This window comes from Hemiscyllium ocellatum, chromosome 36 (assembly GCF_020745735.1).
Source record: "Hemiscyllium ocellatum isolate sHemOce1 chromosome 36, sHemOce1.pat.X.cur, whole genome shotgun sequence".
Lineage (NCBI taxonomy): Eukaryota > Metazoa > Chordata > Chondrichthyes > Orectolobiformes > Hemiscylliidae > Hemiscyllium > Hemiscyllium ocellatum.
In genome coordinates, this window is record NC_083436.1 from 36,296,976 (window position 1) to 36,321,931 (window position 24,956).

The 24,956-nt window shown below is 40.1% G+C and overlaps 1 protein-coding gene across 3 annotated transcripts in view; it reads right to left on the reverse strand.

Moving 5' to 3' along the window:
• ppm1kb (protein phosphatase, Mg2+/Mn2+ dependent 1Kb) overlaps positions 1–21,496 on the reverse strand; it is a 43,473-nt gene extending 21,977 nt beyond the window's left edge. For 2 of the 3 annotated variants that reach the window (XR_009647072.1, XM_060851525.1), the window contains exons 1-3: positions 21,347–21,496; positions 17,938–18,480; positions 10,303–10,403 (exon numbers count right to left, since the gene is read on the reverse strand). Coding sequence is in view for 2 of the 3 variants with exons in the window: in XM_060851525.1 (XP_060707508.1) it covers positions 10,303–10,403; positions 17,938–18,377 (541 nt within the window). In the remaining variant the exon portion in view is untranslated. Of the gene's footprint in view, positions 1–10,302; positions 10,404–17,937; positions 18,481–20,556; positions 20,657–21,346 lie in introns of those variants that run through there. The other variant, XM_060851526.1, reaches the window with a different exon arrangement.
• Between the last annotated feature and the right edge of the window lie 3,460 nt (positions 21,497–24,956).

Below are 24,956 nucleotides of genomic sequence, written 5' to 3' on the forward strand. Positions count from 1 at the left end.
GCCTCCATAGCTCTCTATGGCAAGAGGTTCCAAAGACACTCAACTCTAAGAGAAGAAATTCCTCCTCATTTAATTCTTAAATTGGTGCCCCTTAATACTAAGGCTATGCCAGTTGGATCGAGAATCTCATGAGAGGATACATCTTCTCAGTATTTACCCTGTCAAGTTCCTTAAGAACCCTATATTTCACTGAAACCAACTCTTATTTTTCTAAACTCCAAAAAAAGTCCCAATCTGTTGAACATGGTTTATTAGAGTCTTCTATCCTTATAACAGTTCCCCACTATTCCAAAAGAGAAATAAATATGTGAAGATACCAAACAATCAGACTAATAAACCGTAGTATTCCAACTGAATTCATATTCTTAAAGATCTGCTGAGGTAGATTGAAATAGTTTGATGGCAACTATTATGTTTAAAGGTAATGTTTCATCATGAAACTGGCAGAGAAACCTGGTTACTTAGAGCATCTGTAGAATATTAAAGATTCTTTAGTCGACAATGATTTTTCTGCACGTTATGAATATAGAAGACAGTTCCAGGGGAATCACATATAGAGTCTTAGAGACATACAGCATGGAAACAGACCCTTCAGTCCAACCTGTCCATGCCGACCAGATATCCCAACCCAATATAATCCCACTTGCCAGCATCTAGCCCATATCCCTTCAAACCCTTCCTATTCATATACCCATCCAACTGCCTCTTAAATGTTGCAATTGTACCAGCCTCCAACACTTCCTCCGGCAGCTCATTCCATTCCTGTACCACCCTCTGTGTGAAAATGTTGCCCCTTAGGTCTTTTTACATCTTTCCCCTCTCACCCTAAACCTATGCCCTCTAGTTCTGGACTCCCAGACCCCGGAGAAAAGACTTTGCCTACTCACCCTATCCATGCCCCTCATAATTTTGTAAACCTCTATAAGTTCACCCCTCAGCCTGTTCATCCTTTCCCTATAGCTCAAATCCTCCAACCCTGGCAACATCCTTGTAAATCTTTTCTGAACCCTTTCAAGTTTCACAACACCTTTCTGATAGGAAGGAGACCGGAATTGCACGCAATATTCCAACAGTGGCCGAACCAATGTCCTATACAGCCGCAACATGCCCTCCTAACTCCTGTAATCAATACTCTGACCAAGAAAAGAAAGCATACCAAATGCCTTCTTCACTATCCTAACTACCTGTGACTCCACTATCAAGGAGCTATGAACCTGCACTCCAAGGTCTCTTTGTTCAGCAACACTCCATAGGACATTTCTGTTAAGTGTACAAGTCCTGCTAAGATATGCTTTCCCAAAATGCAGCACCTTGCATTTATCTGAATTAAACTCCATCTGCCACTTCTCAGCCCATTGGCACAACTGGTCAAGATCCTATTGTAACCGGAGGTAACCCACTACTCCCCCAATTTTGGTGTCATCTGCGAACTTACTAACTGTACCTCTTATGCTCGCATCCAAATCATTTATGTAAATGACAAAAAGTAGAGAACCCAGCACCAATCCTTATGGCACTCCACTGGTCAAAGGCCTCCAGTCTGAAAAACAACCCTCTACCACCACCCTCTGTCTTCTACCTTTGAGCCAGTTCTGTATCCAAATGACTAGTTCTCCCTGTATTCCATGAGATCTAACTTTGTTAATCAGTCTCCGCAAATTGCACCAGAAAAATGTCAAATGCCATCAGGCCAAGGATACACAGGCCAGGCTTATAACCAGAGTCATATCTGGATCGCATAGCTTTCCGTAAGGATAATCGTAACATCTTGCTTCTACTGAATGTGGTTACCAAACTCACTCAAGACTGATCAGGACAAAACAGAAATTGTTTTTGCATTAAAGCTAATCCTATGGCATTTTTATTGCTAAATCTTCAATTGTAGATTTGATGAAAATTTAGCTGAATAATGTTGGCTCTAACATAAGAAATGCTCATTTTGTACAACTGATAATTGATGTTAACTTTTGAGATTTCTCAAACATTTCCTTTTTTTATTAGTGGAGTAGAACATTGAAAAATGCACGTCAAACAGTGCATTATATTTATTTCATTAACTTTAACTGTTCAAATTGAATGTTAGATTTAATAAACTTCATTTGATAGTTAAAAACCCAGTTACCACAGCAACACTCTGGTTGATGCTTGCTGGCTGGAGCAGCTGACTGAGAATGAGCAAAATCACATTCCTGCTGTCTTTAAAAACTGTCAACTTACTTTAAAGGTAATCAAACTAAAACCAATAATAGCTAGTTCTCTTAATTACCCGGATCTTCAATTTCTTCCTGGTTGTAGATATCTGATAATCAGCATGGAAACCCAGACTCAGGTCATCAGTTTACAGACTTTCAAAAGGAACTTTAGATTAAGATTATCAATTGGGGAAAAAAAACCCTATTTATCATTAAGAACAGAAAATTGACTTTTATTATTGGAAACATTTCTTTTTAGGCTTTGAAACCTGATCAGAGGTCAGATGCTCCTCAAGCTGTAGAAAAATATTTCCCTGAACTGTCAAAAATGCACCAATTAAAAAAAACACACAAGAACAGAATAAAATTAAAAGTTATTTCTTGATGAATTAAAAATAAAGATAAATTCTCAATGAAAATGAATATTAGAAACTTCATTACTGGCAGCCATACATGATCTTCTTCTAACATTATGCCAAACATATATCTCATTCTTCAAAAAAAATCCAGGATGAAACTTGAACAATCAAGGACAGATTTGTTCTGTTCATAAGCAACTTTGGTCATTCCTTCCTCAGTCTGTGGGATCATACCTTTTCTAAGCTTCTAAATTGAAGCTCTGAAAAAGGAGGTTTTGTAGCGAACCATAAATTAGACTCTTACAGAAACTGGACTTTGACATCTTTGCTCAATACAAAACTGTAAAACAATTACAGAATCAATACATTTTGTCATGCAAAGACAAGGATTCTAGAAATGATGAATGAAATACAAAACTGAGGAAACATTCCTTTTTTATTTCATTATGGACAGATCTGGCATATGGTTGCGTTTCATTAATTGCACTTTCAAGAACTTCAGCGAAAGTCTAAAACTTATTTTTCCTCCCATTTGGCCTTCTGGAATAGCCTGTTGCAAGCATTAAACTATATATTTCATACCAACCATTAAAAGGCAGGAAAAAAAAGCCGGACATAAGTATAGTGGCAATGCAAATGTTCAAGATTTGTCTATTTTCAATTACAACAACATGTCATAGTTATGGTTACTCATATTCGAATATTGTCACAAGTGTCATCTATTATATAACAACTTTAAAATTAATCATGCTGCAAGATTAAATGTGCTTTTCAACCAAGTTTTCAGTACTACTCAAAGCTACGCTATCATTGGTTATGGTTTTTTTTATTACTTCAAAGAGTTATGGAAACTCTTGGCTTTCATTAGCTAGTTTGTTTTTCTTCACGTGTTTTTACAATTGGTTGTTTCAAAAATTCGATAGCACAATCACCAAATCTTTACATATCAATCACTGCAAGAATAGGACTTAACATGAATATTTTTGTAATGTTAGGCAAATAACATACAATCCTTTGGGATCTTGCACTTCAATTCTAGTGCAAATTCACTATTCTGAGGCACAAGAATGAGTTCAAAATGCACAACTGTTTTTAGAAAAAGGAGCTAACTTTGGGGGAAACGTACAAATCTTCTCAAAAATATTTATGCAATTTTAAATCATAAATTAAGCCTTACATAGTTGAAATGGTTTGGGAAGAGTAGCTTGTTCAATTAATAGAAAAATAAGAAGTTGCTCACATGATCTATTGATAAAAGTACACTTTTCAGGCGTAGGGTACTTGCAAAATTATATAGTACAGGAATAATGAAGGCATACATAATTTATCACAGTTCAAAACAATTAATACTGACAAATGGCAATTGTTACAAAGGCATTTCATATTTGATACTTCTTGAAGACCCAGGTTGTGAAAAATTTGATCTATTTCAAGTTTTATGGAAATACCTGGAGTGGTTTCTCGAAAAGTTGTTACTGAAAGGTTCATATTGACCATGGAGATTTTTTAAAAATACTTCCTGCCAAACACACGACTGTTGTTAACTGCTTGCTTAGCTGTAGACCCTGCTGGGGTTTTACTAAACAGTGATTGGTTTGGGGTTTCTTGCTTTATCTGGTCTCAAGTTGGAGGAACAAGAAATCTGCGAGGGAGGGCTACACAGCTGATCTTTAACATTTCAGAAATAACCCTCAAGTTCAGAACCTATTCATTCTGAATGATTAAAGGAACAGCACAATTTTATATTCATTAAGCAAGCATATACCTGAAAAGTCCCCAGAGACAAACATGTGGTTGTCAATAATGATACATGTGCCAAACATTACAACAGACTTTGGAGTATTCAATACTTTTTTTGATTTCAATAATAATCCACTGGCCAATGAGTTTAAGAAAGCCAATCTTTGCAAAAGTATCAGTTACTTCCACCACCGTCCTCCCTTCCTGAACTGCAAAAGTATTCTTACATTTTGGGGATATTTAAAGGAATAGTACCTATACTTCTACATCACTGATTGGCTTTGCTAACAAATTAGTACACCTTCATAGATGAAGTTTTATATTAATAATAAACCAACAATCAAGAAAAGTGGTTGATAGATCTTATTTAAAATCTGATTTGATGAGGTATTTAATATGTCATCTCCGTAACAGGAAAATTTAATTTTATTTGATGTTAGGATCTATGAGAGTGAGAGTCAAACAAAAGTGCATTCCTCCAGATTTAGTCACATGATGATATCACTATTTTAAATGATAACTGTACTGATTAGAATTAACATTCAAAAACTGTTTTGAATAGGAACAGTGTTACTATAAGCATTTATGCCAAACCAATGGATGGAGTCTCCTATAAACTATTGAATTGGTCAGCTTGTATTCTTTCAATTATTTGCTGACTGTCCTTGCTTGCAGCTATTCTGTTTTGTAGCAATCTTATGCAAGGTTTCAAAGGCATCAGTATCCTTACAGATTAGCTTTGTCCCCCTTTACATAGGAGTTCAGAGGTATGTTATTTGATTATAAAGATCATCTCAGTCAAGGCTCAACATTCCAATCATTTTTTAAAAAGGAGTAACAGTTGCATATAGTAAACTTGACCAAAATAGCTCTCTCCCCTATCCCCATTCAAATATAGCAACAGCAACTGCAATTTTTTTATTTGGTCCATTATATTTGATCTATATCAGTTCACTAAGATATATTCTCTCTATACTATTCGTGTGTAATAGATACTAAGTGACAAAAGTGCACAGTTAATTTCTTACAATTCTACTTTGAGATAAGTTAAAAATATGCAAAACTGCTGAGTTTTCATTTTGTGCTGAAAATGAAAGCTAGGTATTATGGGAGAGTAAAGACAGACAAATAAATGATGCTGTGAATATCAGCTCTAGTCTATGGCAACTCTCATTGTTCCCAGCCAAAAAAGTGTGGGTACCAGCTGGACTTAAGAACATAAACCACACCAGTGTAATCCTTAGAGTATCAAGTGTGTCATTTTTCAGATGACAATAAACTGATGCTCTGGTTCTTTTATTCAGCTGGCTGTAAATGAACCTGGGTGTTCTTCCAGAACCCTGGCCAGTATCTGTATCTTTGTCATATAGTATTAATAGTTGCTGGCTCCAAAAAATTAAACACTTTCCACATTTCAAATACCACTAGGTCCGATTAAAGCTGCACTTGTCAGTGGGCCACATGTAATACACAGTCTAGTGAGTCAAAATACAGGATCTAAATGCAGTGTCTATAAGCAGTGAACACTGTTTTAACCTCAACGATAACATTATTAAAAGGCAAGAGTTGCAGAAACTTCAACCCGAGTAAATTCAATAATATATTGTATGAAACCACAATATTATGGATATTATGCAAATATACACAATTTGCCAAACTGTTGCTGACTGCTTTCATCTAAGGGGTTCTTGTGGTACACTGGTCGTGTCCTTACCTCTGAACCAAGAGGCCCAGATTCAGGTCCCACATGTTCTAGAGGTGTGTCACATCATGTCTGGTCAGGTTGCTTCAAAATATTTTGGGCCCTCTTTTGGCACAGTGGCAGTGGCCCTACCCTCGACCAGGAAGCCAGAGTTCAAGTCCCACCTGCTGCAGAGGTGCGCAATAACCTCTGAACAGGTTGATTAGAAAAGTAGGAAAAACAGTTAAAAGACAAGATTCCCCAAAAAGGCAAAAGTAAAATTTTAAGTGATATTAGTAACATAGAAGGGCACACTGGCAATGCTAAGTGACTTAAAGCAGCCTCGTCACATAAGAGTTACTGATTGAAAACTGATACCTTTAGCTCTTTCAGACCAGTTTGCAAAGCTTCTCTGTACTTTCCGATTCTGCATTATCACAGAACCATGGTGAATCAGCACACATTATTAGGCACAATTACTTTGCATCTAAAAAAGCATGAAGTCAAGAGCCAACTACAAAAGTTAAGCATAAAAACACAAGCACTGTTGTCAGATGCAGGAAATATTGCAACGGAAGGTCATTCTGCACTTTGAACTTACTCACCATTTAATAAGCTACAGCTAATCTGAATCTTCACTAACCCAGCTCTGTTGCTCAGGCCATGTTGTCTTGCTCTGGACTCCTTGAAATGGAAACATCCCCACCTCTCTATACACACATCATACATTAGCTTTACGACTGGATTGCTCCTTATCTTCTATATTCAATGGAATATATGAAAGTGAAATGTATGGATCATCTTGGACTCTCTATAAACCTGAACCTGCAGCCACATAAATATCTGCACTACACTGGTAAAAGATGCGCTGTCCTTACGATTAAATTTGCTTTGCAGCCCAGCTCCTCTTATGCATTATACTCAACAGTAAACTCCAAAAGTACAGTTGTAATTTTTGCAATGTAACATTTTGGAAAAGTTATGTAATCTGTGGAAAATTGCTATAGAAGTGAGTGTAAATAATGAAGTCAAATGTTTCAAAATATTTTTTCATCCAATTCTCTTCTGGTTTGCTCTCCCCAAACCTTTATTCATTTTGGTCTTAATTTCTCTGCTCCAGCACTTCTTTAAAAAGTTCTTAAAATTTCTTTTTCTCATCTCTCTTCCATTTGTTTATGAGTTCCTTGATGGAGATGCAGAAATAGCCCAAAGTTTCATTTAGACTAAAATCTCAGGTGGCAATCCACTCTCCCACTCACAGCACAGAACTGCATATGCTTAAGTACAGTTTTGTTAATGAAATATGTCCACAATCAAAAACTACTTGTTGGCTAGAACAGCTGATACACTATTGCAATTCAGAAGAAATATGAACTCCTCAACTTTCTGAAATTTAAGAAGTATGAACTCATTGACATCCAGGAACCTACAACATTCCATTTATAGGGCTAATTTGGCATTCTGAGCTTCATAAGTAAATGGTACTATTGACGTAAAGTGCTTGCCTCTTGAAACATTCACCAGTAACTCCAAAGCATTTAATCTAAGTGTTCCTCTTTTAACAGAAATACACATGGCTGCCAAATGCCTTTCACTACTGACTGTTGTTTTCTTCCTCTAAATGAAGCTCTGCAACATTATACATGTCAGAGATAGTTTTTAGCTGTAAGGAAGCAGTCCTGCTGAAAGAAAAAGGACTGTTACTGAAGGACTATGATGGAGCTGAGGCACAGAATTAAACTCCTATCTAGCCTTAACAACATACTTTATATCCAGTACTCAAATGTTTTTCCTACACTGGTGTGATATTTCTTTTCCCAAGTTGGTCATGTTTGCTGTTTTGAACAAGGATGGTCAATCTTAAACTAAGTTTTGCAGTTTACAGAGTCATTTCCCTAAAGGCAGAAATAAGAATGACATGAGCTATTTATGATAGCCGGTGTTAGACTGGGATGGACAAAGTTAAAAAGCACACAATGCCAGCGTATAGTCCAACAGGTTTATTTGGCAGTACTAGCTTTCAAAGCACTGCTCCTTCAGCTCCCTGATGAATGAGCAGCACTAAAAGCTAGTACATCCAAACAAACCTGTTGGACTACACACTGGTGTTGTGTGATTTTTAACTATGAGCTATTTAGGATGAGCTGTTTTCAAATATCGCTACCAGACGTAATATACACATTCAATTAATTTTACCTGGACTAACTTGTCAAAAGCAATATACAAAAACTAACAGCGAAACCAAACTTTCACGAATTCTTAATTAAAAAGTATGAAAGTCATAGAATCATAAGTTGTAGAAGCAGATGCAGGTTATTCAGCCCAATTTTTGCGGCCATTGCAGAATAATCCTCAGTTCCATTTTTCCTCAGAACCTTTAATTCCTGTACTGATTAAAAATCTGTTGATCGCAGCCATGAGTATACTTAATGGCTCAGTCTCAATGGACCCTGCAGTAATGAATTCCACATAGATTCATTACCTTGTGTCCTAAATGTAACACTTTATTCTGGTATTATGCCATCTGATCCTAGGCTGGCCCACAAGGGGAAATAATTGTTCCTGTCTACCCAGTCAAGTTCCCTAAGAACCTTTCACATTTCAACAAGGTTGTCTCTAATTCTTTTATATTCTTAATGAATACGTGCCCAATCTACTCAACCACTCCTTATGAGAGGAATCCTTCATACCTGCTATCAGTTTAGTAAACCTTCTCTGGACTGGTTCCTAGGCCAATATATTTTTCCTGAAATCTGCTCTGCAGCTAAATAATATTCAGTTCCTCTATTCTTCCCATTAAAGTTCATAACCTCATTTTCCCAAATTATATTTCACTTGCCAAGTTTTTGCCCATTTGCTTAACCTGTCTACATCCCTCTGCATACCAGTTGCCTTCCCATTTATTTTTGTGTTAGCTACAAACTTAGCTTTAACACATTCACCATATATTGTAAATAAAGTAGTCCCAGCACTCATCCTATTGCGCCCTACTCATTACAGGTTGCCATCTGAAAACGTCCCTTATCTCAGTCTTCCATTAGTTAGCCAATCCTCTATCCATACTAATATACCACCTCAACACTATGTGGTCTTATTAAGTAGCACAATGTGTGGCATTTTGTCAATTACCCTCTAAAAAAAAATCCAAATATATTAATTCACTGCTTTCCTGTTACCTCCTAAAAAAATTCTTCATCATGACAAACTTAACTCCAATTCTGTAAAGCATGCATTTTTTTGCTTTAACATTTCTCATGATCCCCGGACCCATTTCCCTTCTTTCAAAGATTTTAACAGCATACCTGAGAAACCTAAATTAGGTTTGAAGAAAAAATTATTTTCAACTACAGGGCGAATAAGTGGTGTTTAAATTATGTAAACATTATAAACTAATTTCTTAGGTATTAATATCGAAGTGATTTCCTTAGCATAAATTCACAATTTTAGGATGTGTATCGGAGAAATGAAAAAAAAGTATAATTTCATTTGGTCATCAGTACATCCAAAAAGACAAATCAAGCTTATCACAGAAAGGAGAACTCCTACTATTAATTTCTTTCAGAGAATCTATCCATTGATGGCTAAAATTACAAAAACTTAAATAAAATGATTTATTATCACCCACCAATGACTTAGACTAGCTTGGTGTATAAAAATAAAATATAAAGAATTTTGACAATTTGCTTTAGTCTGATCTTACAATTTATAAAACAGAAAATGAGGTTATCCTACTACCGTGAAAGTTAACATGACAATAGGATGCATTTGAAAAATAATTTTCTGAAAGACTACAGTTTCACAGTAACATGAAATTAAAAAATTAAGCATTTTCAAAAATGTATTTAAATATGCAATATTAGAAGTTTAAGAAAGTACTGATTTATTATGCGGCAATAAAAAGTGCAGTGCTTAATAATGCTAGGAAATGGCTTTTGAAGAAATTATTCAATACAAGAAAATAAAAAATATTGACAAAAATTTTGACTCAGTTGAAAGCAAAAAGCTTGAGTGCAGCAGTTTGACATTTGAATCAAGCAGCATGTTTTTGGTTTGTTATAACAAATAAATTAAATCTATTCACAGTCTAGTTGCAGAATCGTTTTTCCTTACCAACATTAGTTTGGTAATCAACTAGAAAACTAGTTTAGTGTACAATATTAACCCTAAAGTTTAAAGAATAACCCCATCAACTTTAACTCTTTAAAATAAAATCAGTATTTTAAACTATCTGGCAAACCATATATATTTACTAACATCCACACTAAAAAAGTTAGGTACTTCAACTAATCAATTTATTTACTACAGGCAGGCATTAAACAGAGGTACCTACCATTTTCAGATAATTGGACATGTCTTGCAAATTCCTTATCTGTTTCATAAAAAGCTTTGGTCAATACCACTTCCAGATCCTCCTCCTGCGAAAGACATTGTCTAAAGAAGCAAAAAATAAATAAAATTATCAGTAAATAACACTTATGCATTTTATACTAATCCAAATGCTAATTATTAAGACATGTTCAATTTATTAAGACAATTAACTGCTATTAAAGCTATGAAATTTCTGCATTACAATATTGAATTTAGACAGTTACTTCAATGAAAACAAATGAACATGGCATGCTCAATGAACCATATAAGAAATTAGAGACTTTTGTACAGTCTCAGTTAATCTGAAAGCTCTTGACTAACAAGTTTGGTGTAACATGATGTAATGTAGGACAAGACACCAACATCTCTGCACATTAGGTTCCACAAGCAGCAACACAATAATGTTCAAATCGCACAGTTTCATGTTGATCAGGGGTTAAGAGAGAACACTTCAGCCATATTAAAACACCATGTATATTTTCCCTTCTACCTTCTGAGAAGACAGACAAGAAACTCTGTTTAACATATCCTCCAAAATAACATAGCTAACATATTTGCTCAGGATATTGGAGCAAGTCTGTCTCAGAAGCAAAAGTGCTACCACTGCAGCAAGCCTAATTCTATCAATTGTTGAAAAGAATATTAATTTTACTTTTGTGGGCAACTAGTAGGACAAATTTGTTTTGATAACATGACACATTTGTCAGCTTAACTTAGAGTGCAATTGCAAAGTCAAAAGGTCATGGGGTCAAGCTTCAGTCTAAGGTGGTGCTGCATTGTTAAGAGTTTGTGGCCCCGTATCTGCAGCTATAACGATGGTGAAAGTTATGAAATGGACAGCACTCACAGTTATTACTCTGACGGTTGGAGCAACTTCTGTTGCCTGGCGATGGAGTTAAAAGCAAATTTGTTGTCAGTTAGTCCATCTTTCTCCAAAGATAGGCCATTTATAATTCTTATAATTGAAAACCATGTAGAAGTCACTGATTTGGCATGAATGACTTTTTTTTACACCCTGAGTCTTACTGCAAAAGAAAGTTTCAAGTTATTGAATGAAAATGTCAACTTTCAAACGTCATAATTACTGAACTCTGATGCTGAACAAACACATACTAATGATTTGTAGGATGACAAAGTTTTCTTCAATTAAAAAAGTTACATTTTTGGAGTTTTTAAGCCAGGTCATTCCTAACCAATCCAAGAGTATGCCCCAATCTTTATTTTAGTCTCTGCAAAGTGATTAGAAAGTGTAAAATAGGATAATGAGTGGTAGTCATTCATGCCAAATCAGTGATTTCTGGATAGTTTTCAACTTGCAGTCTTCAATGTGATTCGTTTGATGTTCTATGTTGCTGAGGATTTCTGATCAGAATAAAGTCAATCTCAGGAAAAGGTGAAATCTATGCTGGAGACTGAGACCCCAAGATCTTCTGTGTTCTTCAATGTCAAGTGAATACGAAATACTCCTTTACTTGCATTAGCGGTGCCCTCAAGATGTGTTTGTCATAATGTATCTCTGAACTGGTAATTTTCTCCCATGCTTCATAAGGAACCTTGCTATATGCAAATTAGCTGCTGCATTTGCTTACTTAACAACAGTAACCACAACTGAAAAATACTTTATTGGCTGTGGTGTGCTACGAGATGTCTTGAGTTCATGAAAGTCACAAGTATAACTTTAAGAGCAATATACTGGATATACATTGCCATAGTAATGTTTACATATGTATGGCATGACCAATTGTACAGATCATCAAAATATTTTATGAATGAAGTATATTTTTGAAATAAAAAAATACATTGCTGTAGTAACATGCAAAAGAGAAAAATATACTTTGTAAATTTTCTCCTTTTGGAAGAGGATTGTAAAACAGAATTTGTCATTTCACTGGCAAATTATGATGAAAGATATTAATTTACCATTCCTCACACCAGATATGTTTTCATGTCGCAAATGATGATGTAAATTGCTTCTGTATTTTGATTTGGAGCGCAGTTAGTTGAACAGAGCAGATGTTATAACCCTACGCTGAATGCCACAACACTATATACTGCCACAGCACACTATTTCTGATGAAAACAGGAGCAAACGTTACCTTGAAATCAACAGAACAGTAAAAATATTGTGAGGTAGGGAGAATAAAGAAATACTTCAACTGAACACTACACAAAGTAAAACCAAACACCCATTGTTTGAATTATTTTCCCTTGGCCATGTAGTTCAGCTGGCTAACACTGAAATGTAACATGTTAGTGGAGATCAAAGCTGTAGAACAGCATGAAATAGCAGAGTACTGCCAAGAAGAAAAAAACAAGAAAAGTAATTGAACAAATCATGAAAATGAGAATACTTGATGCAGTACATTAGAAACAAAAAGCAAGATAAGAAAATAGCAATACGGAGGAGAAGGTGGGGGACTGACAGACAGAGAAAGAGACATACACACAGGTTCTGTGGATCGGTGTTCTGTGGACCAGTATTTAAATACCACCATGGCAAATGGTGGAACTTGCATTCAATAATAATCTGGAATTAAAAGTCTAATGATGCCCATGAAGTTAGCACCAATTGTTGTAAAAACCCAGCTGGGTCACCAATATCCTTCAGGGAAAGAAAAACTGCCATCTTTACCTGGTCTGACCTATATGTGACTTCAGAATCACAGCAATGTGAAATGTCCAGCAAACACCTGAGTTCAAGGACAACTGATTAAGCCAGTGAATTCCACATCCTATTAATAATTTTTTTTAAAAAGTTCAAGGGTGGAGACTGGTACAATTACAAAATTTGAAAGGCATCTGCATGTGTATGTGAATAGAAAGGTTTTAGAGGGATATGGACCAAATACTGGCAAATGGGACTAGATAAATTTAGGATATTCGGCCAACATGGACAAGTTGGACTGAAGAGTCTGCTCCATGATGTAAATCTCTATGACTATGACTTTTTCATATAGCATCTTCCATGACCTTAAGTACTCTTTAGGACAATTAAAGATTCTGGAAATGCATCACTGTCTTAGGAAATGTGACAGCAATTTGAACACAGTAGGCTCCCATAAATAGCACTGAGAATCATAATTTGTTCATATTTGTTGAAGAATTCACAGTGCCAGAAATTCAGGGCTAATGCCTGTTTCAAGATAGTACCATGGGATCATTCATATCTATTAGAAGACACTTCAGACACCAAAACAGGACACTTTCAGCAGTTTAGCACCTCCTCAACAATGCTTGGTGTCAGTTTAGATTGCGTTCCAGGTCTTGAAGTTGGACTTGAACCCATAACCTAACACAGAGATAACAATATTATGACCTGAGCCACGGTTGACAAAGTTATATATGAGTTTACAGTAATAAACAGAAGCCAAGGTTGCTCAATAGCCCAGAAGGAAATCAGGTCATAGAAGAGACCATGAGAAAACCAAAAGATAGCTGGGACATAAATACAGGCTGAAAAGACTAGTGATCATAATGGGAAGCACAACTGCACAAGATGGATAGTCATGAATGCCTTAAGAACAATTGCCAAGTGGCGGTGAGTTGTTTGCAGATGGCTAGATCAATACATGCTACAGCAATTGTTTACCCAAAAAGGCCAAGAAGAAACCTTATGCCAGCAGTGACATGAGTAAGCAAAGTGTACAATAGCCTTTAAAGAGACACAGGCAAAGACTGCCTCAAAACGAGAAAGTTGCAAAGTCATTCTCTCTTACATACATGAGAGTTTAGTAAATAAATCTCTATTAATCCCATTTGAAAATAATGGCTTGGATTTTTTTTTCCAAAAAGGAACAGGTTCAGATGTGGACTAAGTTAAAATGGGAAGGGGGAGGGGATGGGCTTGTGGTAAAATCGTTAGACAATGAATCCAAAGACCCAGGTAATATCCTGAGTATCTGAGTTCGAATTGTGCCACTGCATATGGTGGAATTGGAATTCAATTTTTTTAAAAACCTGGAATTAAGAGTCTAATGAAGACTATGAAACCTTGACCAACTGTCAGAAAAACCCATCTGGTTCATTAAGTCTTTTAGAGAAGGAAACCTACTGTCTTTACCTGACCTAACATGATTCTAAATCCACAATCAAGATGACAGATGAGAATACAGCGGTAGACGCTTCAACAGGGTTCTGCATGGTGGACTGGTTAGTAAAGTTAGGTCAAATGGGATCCAAGGAGAGCCAACCAATTGGATACAAAATTAGTTTCACAGTAGGAGGCGTTTTTCAGACTGGAGGTCTGTGACCAGTGTTCTGCAGGGATTAGTACTGGGTCCAATGTTGGTTTCATTTATAGAAATTATTTGGAATATAGGAAGCATGGTTAGTAATTTTACAGATGACATCAAATTTGGTGATATAGTAGATTGTGAAGTTTACCTAAAAGTACAAGAGGATCCTGATCATCTGAGCAGAGAGGCAGATCAAGTTCAATTTAGACAAATGTGAGGTGTTGAATTTTGATAAGACAAGACAGGGAAAGGACTTACAGAGTTAATAGTAGGACCCTGGGGAAATGTTGCCAAACAAAGAGATTTAAGGTTGCAGGTACATGGGTCCTTGAAAGTGGCATCACAGGTAGACATGGTAGTGAAAGCAACATTTGGCATGCTTGCCTTCATTGATCACACCAGCGATTATAGGAGTTGGGACATTATATTGTGATGTACAGGACATTAGTAAAGCCACTTTTGGAGTATATGTACATTTCTAGTCAGCCTGCAAAGGAAGTATATTAAATTGGAAATTATGTATAAAAGATTTCAAAGGGTGTTACCAGAAATGGAAGGTTTGAGCTATATGGAGGGGCTGGATAGGCTAGCACGTTTTTCCATGGAGCGTAGGAGATTGAGGGGTGACCTTATATAGGTTTATAAAATAATAAAGGGCATAGATGAAGTGAATAGCCAAATTAGTTTCTCTAGGGTAGAAAACTTCAAAACTAGATGACATTGGTTTAAAGCGAGAGGGAAAGATTTAAAAGAGAATTGAGCGGCAGCCTTTTCACAGAGAGGGTGGTGTGAATATAGAATGAACTGTCAGAGTCAGTAATAGATGAAAGTACAAGAAAGGGAGTAGGGATAACCCTAGTAACTATAGGCCAGTGAGTCTGACTTCAGTGGTGGGCAAAGTCTTAGAGAGAATGGTAAGGGATAAGATTTATGAACATCTGGATAGGAATAACGTGATCAAGGATAGCCAGCATGGTTTTGTGAAGGGCAGGTCGTGCCTCACAAACCTTATTGAGTTCTTTGAGAAGGTGACTAAGGAAGTGGACGAGGGTAAAGCAGTAGATGTTGTGTATATGGATTTTAGTAAGGCGTTCGATAAGGTTCCCCATGGTAGGCTAATGCTAAAACTACGGAGGTATGGCATTGAGGATACATTAGAGGTTTGGATTAGGAATTGGCTGGCTGGAAGGAGACAGAGGGTAGTAGTTGATGGACTATGTTCATCTTGGAGTGCAGTTACTAGCGGTGTACCACAAGGATCTGTTTTGGGACCATTGCTTTTTGTTATCTTTATAAATGATCTAGAGGAAGGGCTTGAAAGCTGGGTAAGCAAGTTTGCGGATGACACAAAAGTCGGTGGAGTTGTGGATAGTGAGGAAGGAAGTGGTAGGTTACAGCGGGATATAGATAAGTTGCAGAGCTGGGCAGAAATGTGGCAAATGGAATTCAATGTAGCTAAGTGTGAAGTCATTCACTTTGGTAGGAGTAACAAGAAGATGGATTACTGGGCTAATGGTAGGCTACTTGATAGTGTGGATGCGCAGAGGGATCTTGGTGTCCATGTACACAGATCTCTGAAAGTTGCCACCCAGGTAAATAGTGCTGTGAGGAAGGCATATGGTGTACTGGGCTTTATTGGTAGAGGAATTGAGTTCCGGAGTCCTGAGGTCATGTTGCAACTATATAAGACTCTGGTGCGGCCTCATCTGGAGTATTGTGTGCAGTTTTGGTCGCCATACTATAGGAAGGATGTGGAGGCATTGGAACGAGTGCAGAGGAGGTTTACCAGGATGTTGCCTGGAATGGTAGGAAAATCTTATGAGGAAAGGCTGAGGCACTTGGGGCTGTTCTCATTGGAGAAGAGAAGGTTTAGGGGAGATTTGATAGAGGTGTATAAGATGATTAGGGGTTTAGGTAGGGTCGACACTGAGAACCTTTTACCGCTAATGGAGTCAGGTGTTACTAGGGGACACAGCTTTAAATTAAGGGGTGGTAGGTATAGGACAGATGTTAGGGGTAGATTCTTTACACAGCGGGTTGAGAGTTCATGGAATGCCCTGCCAGTAGCAGTGGTGAACTCTCCTTCTTTATGGTCATTTAAGCGGGCATTGGATAGGCATTTGGAAGTTATTGGGCTAGTGTAGGTTAGGAAGGATTCGGTCGGCGCAACATCGAGGGCCGAAGGGCCTGTACTGCGCTGTATCTTTCTATGTTCTATGTTCTACAGTTGCAACATTTAAAGACGTGTGGACAGGAACATGAATAGGAAATGGTGAGATATGGTCCAAATGAATATAAAACTGTAAAGCACAGGAAAGACTCTGGCCCATCATGTTATGCTAAACTTGACACAAATTAAACTAATCCCTTCTGCTTGCCCTTAAACCATATCCCTTCATTCCTTGCATATTCGCATACTTATCTACAGATCTTTTAAAACGTCCTATTGTATTTGCTTTCACCAACATCGCTGGCAGTGTACTCCACACTCGTACCACACGGTCAAAAACTTGCCCCTCACAACTCCTTTGAACTTAGACCCGCTCACATTAAATGCATGCCTCCAGTTTTAGACAAATGCAGACAAATAGGACTAGTCTAGTTTGGGAAAGCTGGCTCAGCATGGCCAATTGGAATGAAAGGTCTGTTTCCATGCTTTACAACTCTAAATTTCCTTCCTAATGTTCTAAGAAATTAAAATAGCACTCTTAACAAAATTTGACTGTGGCTGGATATAAGTTATCCCCTTGCATCAAAGCCACATTAACGCACAAAGCTTTCATGAAAGATACTGGAAGAGGCATCCATTGAATCCAGAGGAAATGGCGATGCAACCCGAATATCTGAAACAGAATCAACCCCACAGAATACTAATTCACTAGATCATAATGACAAATGCTCATAAAAAATAAATACTTAGGCCAAAGCAAGTGAAAATTTTCATAATACATGCAGTAGAATCGAGAAGGATAGACAACCACAAAGATTGGAACTCTGCAAGGCTAGTAGAGGGTGAAGACAGGATTAACATTCCATTCCGTGGACTGACATGCTAGGCAAATTAAATCTGTACAGATTATTCTGCTGGAAGTGGCTTACACTGTACAGTTAAGGGAAATGGATAAAGGACTACTATACAAACGGCAACCTCTTTTAACCAAACAGCTTCTGAAGACAAGCCCCAACTTGTGGCCATGTAACTTTTTTCTCTGCAACACTCAGTAATTTTTTTAAAAATGTATGCATCAATGAAAAGGCAAGTTTGAATTATAACGATGATCAAAAAGTAAAAGTACTTTCCAATAGATTTTTGTATCTTCCCAGGTTCATTGCTCACAAGCTAACAATTGATAGATACGTACGCAATATGCTTTGCCATATATTTATGGCAAAAATCAGCTGCTGCTGTTCCGCCATGTCCATCAAACACTGCAAAGTACAGCACATTTTCAGTGAGCATGTCAATACTGAACCGGTCCTCATTCTCCTTGCGTTGGCCTATTTGAGTGACACATCCGACTTTACTCAGACTAACGTTAGGAATGGGTTTGCCATATTTTATGCTGGGTGGGAGAAGAATTGGTTCATCGATGCGGTTGTCCCAGATTCCAAAAGAATCCCAGGATGTCAGGCGGCCACCACCGTCAACGTCAAAGCGTGAAGACCTCCGATCACTGGTACTGCTCTGGCAAAGTAGAACCACACGTTTTTCGTCCTGTAGCTGCTTGAAAGTCAACAGTGCTCTTCTTCTCACGTGAAAGCCACCAGATCTACACAAGGTGAATAGTGCAGCTGTTGACATAACTCAATAAAACAGAGTGCCCAGGAATGAAACTTCAGGTTGGAAAAAAATTTCAAGATTCCTTTCAATGTAGTTTAACGTATCTGAAGAATTCAGTAGTACGCTGAAAGAAGAAAAAGCAAAAGTTAAAACCAACACCATTAAAAGTTACACATTTGCAGTTTTAAGAGAGAGAGAGAGAGAGAATGTAGCTACTGGACATCTATGAGTAGCATCCAAACAATTACTAAATGGTCCTTTCTATAGAACAAATGCCTCATACTACCAAAAAAAAACCAAAACCATTCTATTGCCAAGAATCAACAAAACTTGCCTGGAGAGTATAAAGTTCCCTAAAATAATCTACATAAAAGGCCAACTCAACAACAAAAAAAAACTTTGAACAAAATTAAGCTGTGCTCTGCTAGCATGTGTAAGGTTGTGAATGGATGCTAAAGATGCAACCTTCATAAAACTTTGAAATTAATAAACCAGGAGCTTGGCTCATTTTCCTCTACCTTTGTTCAATTCAGACTTGTCATGCAAGAGGGAGGAACCATAAAAGAAAAGGGGAGGAATAGGAGAGAGGGATGTTTGGAGAAATAAACCAAAAGAGGATGAGAAAGGAATAGGATGCATGGTGGATGGGTGTGTGTGTGGGGAGGTGGAATGGTGATGAGGAGAAGCTTTTGGGGGTGGGGGGGGGTTGAAGGTGAGAGAAGGGATTTTGGGTGCGTGGAGGGATTGTGGAGGGCGAGAGAAGGACGGGAGGGAATGGAATGTGATAAAAGGGATGGGAGTTGTGGAAGGCAAGTGAAAGATGGGGGGGTTATGGAAGGCAAGCAAAGATATTTTGGGGGGGGTCGTGGAAGGCAAGCGAAGGGATTTGGGTGTGTGGAAGGTGAGCGAAGAGATTTTCGGAGGTTTGTAGAAGGCAAGCGAAGAGATTTTTGGGGGATTGTCGAAGGCGAACGAAGTGATTTTTGGGGGATTGTCGAAGGCGAGCGAAGTGATTTTTGGGGGATTGTTGAAGGCGAGCGAAGTGATTTTTGGGGGATTGTGGAAGGCGAGCGAAGTGATTTTTGGGGGATTGTTGAAGGCGAGTGAAGGGATTTTTGGGGGATTGTCGAAGGCGAACGAAGTGATTTTTGGGGGATTGTCGAAGGCGAGCGAAGTGATTTTTGGGGGATTGTCGAAGGCGAGCGAAGTGATTTTTGGGGGATTGTCGAAGGCGAGCGAAGTGATTTTTGGGGGATTGTCGAAGGCGAGCGAAGTGATTTTTGGGGGATTGTCGAAGGCGAACGAAGTGATTTTTGGGGGATTGTCGAAGGCGAGCGAAGTGATTTTTGGGGGATTGTGGAAGGTGAGTGAAGGGATTTTTGGAGATTGTGGAAGGCGAGTGAAGGGATTTTTGGGGGATTGTCGAAGGCGAGCGAAGTGATTTTTGGGGGATTGTGGAAGGCGAGTGAAGTGATTTTTGGGGGATTGTCGAAGGCGAGCGAAGTGATTTTTGGGGGATTGTCGAAGGCGAGCGAAGTGATTTTTGGGGGATTGTGGAAGGTGAGTGAAGGGATTTTTGGAGATTGTGGAAGGCGAGTGAAGGGATTTTTGGGGGATTGCCGAAGGCGAGCGAAGTGATTTTTGGGGGATTGTGGAAGGCGAGCGAAGTGATTTTTGGGGGATTGTGGAAGGCGAGTGAAGGGATTTTTGGGGGATTGCCGAAGGCGAGCGAAGTGATTTTTGGGGGATTGTGGAAGGCGAGCAAAGTGATTTTTGGGGGATTGTCGAAGGCGAGCAAAGTGATTTTTGGGGGATTGTCGAAGGCGAGCGAAGTGATTTTTGGGGGATTGTGGATGGCGAGTGAAGTGATTTTTGGGGGATTGTGGAAGGCAAGCAAGGGGATTTTTGCGGGATTGTGGAAGGCGAGCGAAGGGATTTTGGGGAGAGGTGTGAGTGGTGGAATGAGAGAAGGAATTTTGGGGGTGGGGGGGGAGTGTTGGAAGGAGAAAGAAGGAATATGTGGGTTGGGTGGAAGGAGAAAGAAGGGGTTTTGGGTGGTGGGGTTGTGGGAAGGTGTGAGAAATAATTTGGTGTGGGAGAAGGAGGTTAACCCAGACAATTTCCTCTCGGGAAATGTACCCACAAAGATCCGTATTTCTCTCTCTCCAGCCATCCCCCAGATGTCTCCTATCGTTCCTACCCCCGGGGTCGCGCGCGCACGCGCTCTCTCTCTCTCTCTCCCCAGCGCCCGGCTCTCCCCTCAGCACCATCCACCGGCGACGGTTGGGCGTCCCGGGCTCGCGCACCTCCTCCTCAAGATGCGGACCGCGGAGGGAGAATGAGAAGGCGGGACTCCTGGGGGGGTGGAGGGGGAGGGCAGTGTCGACTGACATCGGCGTCGTCCAATCACAGACCGAACCCGCCGAGAGCCAGCCAATGGTCCAGCGGCGGAGAAGGTGAGGCGAGCTCTCGAGACCGCGACAGAGCGGGTCACATCATTTTTTTTAAAAAAAAAGATAAATCGCTCATAAAACGAGGGGGAGGAGAACGAAACCAAAAGAGTAGCGAAATAACGACAAGGACTTTCGAGCTACCGTCCGTTCGTCTTGGCCGAGAAGTCGAGGATAGGCTGTGATTGACGGTCGGATGCGCCAATGGGCCTTTGGCGGGCAGCAGGCCGGTCTCGTTTTTTTTAAATCAATGGTAGTCCCCGGGCAGCGGTCGCCCCGGGAGACGGCGGGTGCAGGGTTCGGGGGCGAGAGAGCTTTGCAGCCAAGTGCAACAACCATTGCAAGGGGCAGCCGAAAATCTGAACTGCAAACTGTAATTTCTTTGAAATCGCATACGTCCGAATCAAAGCAAGATAGAACTGGATATAGTTACTGCACAGTCAAAACCTGCAAAATCCTACAAATCCCCCATCTACCCTTTTCCCTCACGACGGGTCTTCCTCTGCAATTGGCGTGCAAAGTATTTTATTAAAGATTTACCTTCTCCCTTTCGCGCGATCGCTGTTTATTCCGGCGGGGAGAAGTCGTACTGAACGATCTGGAGGAAAGTCATGCCCCCGCTGTGACAATGTTACGCTGTTTGGATTGTCTGAGTCATGCAAACGATCCGCTTGTGTGTGTGTGTCTCTCTCTCTCTCTCAATGGGGCGTTGTAACCACGCTCTCAATGCAATTCGTCAATTCTACAACCAATAACATAACCATGCTTGCGGAACGTTGCCTGCATTGCATCACGAAACCTCCAAGACTAAAACAAAACGGCTAACCTTCAGATGCTGTAGGTCAAAATGTGCAGACTACCAACTTGGGAAGGTCGACTGAACCCATATTAAAAATTGAAATAAAGCAGCCTTAAAATGTTGAGATGAATAAGTTTGAAACAAAAAATCCTGGCATTTTAACGAGCCAGTGCGGCAGAGAGAGGTACAAATGTCTTATGAAACACGAATGCTGGGTTGAACCAAAAACATGTTTCACCAAAAACATGTTTGTTCAGGAGGGTTAAATGTGGCTGGAAGGCTCGTTTTGCATATGAACGTGGCTCTGATGCTTCCAGAACATGAGATCAAATGGCACGTCATTACATTGTTTTCAACGATGATCAACAGCGTCTGGTGAGAAAGATGAGGAAGGTCATCAGAATGGCTCGCAATCGTCTTCATCCGAGAGCTCTGTTAGGAGTCGAAAAGGGTGGCGCTGGAAAAGCACAGCAAGTCAGACAACATCCGAGGAGCAGGAGAGTTTACGATTCGAGCATAAACCCATCATTAGGAACGTGGAGAGGAAAGGTGGATGAGAGATAAATAGGGGGTGGGGCGGGATGTAGAGAGTGTGATAAGTCATTGAGGAAGCTGGAGCAGATAGGTGGGAAGGAAGATGTCAAGATTAGAGTGGTGCTGGAAAAGCACAGCAGGTCAGGCATGAGGTGGGAGGGAGGGGAGATATGGAAACGAGAGAAGTCCATGTTGATGCTGTGGTTGAAGGGTCCCAAGGCAGATAAGTCATTCTTCCTCAAGTTGGTGGATGGCTTTGATTTAACAGTAGAGTCACCCCAGGATTTGCATGTCCTTGGGGGAGTTGAAGGGCAGTGGGGTTGCTTGGTGCATGTGTCCCAGAGATGTTTCCCGAAACGCTCTGTGAGTTGGCGTCCTGTCTCCCCAATATAGAGGAGACTACTCCCAAGAGCAAGGGGTGGTATAGATGGATGGGTGGATGTGCAGGAAAATCTCTGCCAGACATGGAAAGATCCTTTGGGGCCTTGGTGGAGGTGAGGGAGGAACATGTGGGTGCAGGTTTTACGCATCGTGCAGCTGCAAGGGAAGGTGCCAGGCGTGGAGGGAGTGTTGATAGGGGGGGATGGCCCTAACAAGGGAGTCGCACAGGGAATGGTCTCTGCTGAACGCAGAAAGGGGTGGCGAGGGAAATATATCTTTGGTGGGGTCTGACTTTAGGTGGTGGAAATGGCAGAGAATAATGCACTGTATCCAGAGATTAGCAGGGTGGAAGGTGAGCATCAGAGGGGTTCTACCTTTGTTGTAATTGGAGGGGTGAGGTTCAAAGGCAGAGGTGTGAAAAGTGGAGGAGATGCACTGGAGGGCATTGTTGATCACAACGGAGGGGAAATTGCGTCCCTGAAATAGGAAGACATCTGGGATGTCCTGGAGTGGAATTGCTCCTCCGGGGAGCAGATATGGTGGAGGTGGAGGAATTGGGAGTAAAGGATTGCATTTTTACATGGTGGGGGTGGGAGGAGGTGTTGTCAAGGTTGTTGTGGGAGGAGGTGGGTTTGACATAGATGTCCGTGTTGAGTCAATTGTCAGAGATGGAGACAGAGAGGTCCCGGAAGGGGAGGGAGGTGTCAGAGATGGTCCATGTGAACTTGAGGTCAGAGTGGAAGCTGTTGGTGAAGTTAATGAACCATTCAACTTCTTTTTGGGAGCACGAGCAGCGCAAGTACAATCATTGATGTAGCGGAAGAAAAGGTGGGGAATGGTGCCAGTGTAACTTCAGAAGATGGACGGTTCTACATACTCAACGAAGAGGCGGGCATAGCTGGGGCCCATGCGGATACCCCTGGCTACCCCTCTGGTCTATTGGAAGTGGGAGATTCAAAGGAAACGTTGTTAAGGGTGAAGACCACTTCCGCCAATCGAATGAGTGTATCAGTGGAGGGGGACTCGTTAGGTCGACAGGAGAGGAAGAAACAGAGAGCTTGGAGGCCTTTGCCATGGGGGATGGACATGTATAGGGACTGGACGTCCATGGTGAAGAAGAGGTGTTGGTGGCTGGGGAATCGAAAGTCATGGAGGCTGTGGAGTGTTCCTGGACCAAAGGCGACAGGACAGAGTCAAGATATGAAGAGATGACTTAAGTGGGGCACGAGCAGGCGGAGACAATAGGTTGACCAGGGCAGTCACGTTTGTTGATTTTGGGTAAGAGGTAGAATCAAGCGGTGCAGGCTTGGGCTTTTTTCAAGGTAGTTGTGGGAGTTGGTGGTTTTGAAATAAACATCTGTGTTGATTTGATCATTGGAGATAGAGATGGTTAAGTTCAGGAAAGGGTGGGAGGAGTCAGAGATAAGGACTTATGTCGGAAAGTTCAACTCAGATGTTGCCTGACCTACTGTGCTTTTCAACTCTGATTCTCCAGCATCTGCAGTCCTTGCATTCTCTTAGCTTTGTCTGGATGCAGGAATAGGAAACCAGACCAATTCAGACTAGCTAACACTGGATTTGCAACAGAGTGAAATTAAAATATTCAATGACCTTCAAGATTGCCCACTTGTTCCTAAGCAGACTTTAAAAATAATAGATATCAGTCACCAAGTTTATAACATGAACAGAAATTAATAATTATTAATATTAGGCCATAAGACATAGGAGCGGAAGTAAGGCCACTCGGCCCATCAAGTCCACTCCGCCATTCAATCGTGGCTGATGGGCATTTCAACGCCACTTGCCTGCACTCTCTCCATATCCCTTAATTCCTTGCGAGATTAAGAATTTATCAATCTCTGCCTTAAAGACATTTAACGTGGCGGCCTCGAAACCTAGTAAATGTTATCTACCTAGGTTTCAAAAAGGCCTTTGATAAGGTGCCTCATGGGAGACTGCTGAGTAAGGTGTTTGAGGTGAGTGGCTGGCATGGATCGAGGATTGCTGTCTGACCGAAGGCAGAGAGTTGGATAAAAGATTCTTTTTCGGAATGGCAGCTAGTGACAAGTGGCGTCCCGCAGGGTTCAGTGTTGGGGCTGCAGCTGTTCACTTTATAGATTAATGATCTGGATGAAGGGACTGAGGGCATTCTGGTGAAATTCACTAATGGTACAAAGTTAGTCGGACAGGCAGGTAGTTCTGAGGAGGTGGGGAGGCTGCAGAAAGGTTTGGACAGCTTAGGAGAGTGGTCCAAGAAATGGCTGATGAAATTCAACGTGAGCAAATGCAAGGTATTGCACTTTGGAAAAAAGAATACAGGCATGGACTATTTTCTAAATGGTGAGAAAATTCCTAAAGCCAAAGTACAAAGGGATCTGGGAGTGCTAGTCCAGGATTCTCTGAAGGTGGACTTGCAGGTTGAGTCCGTGGTGAAGA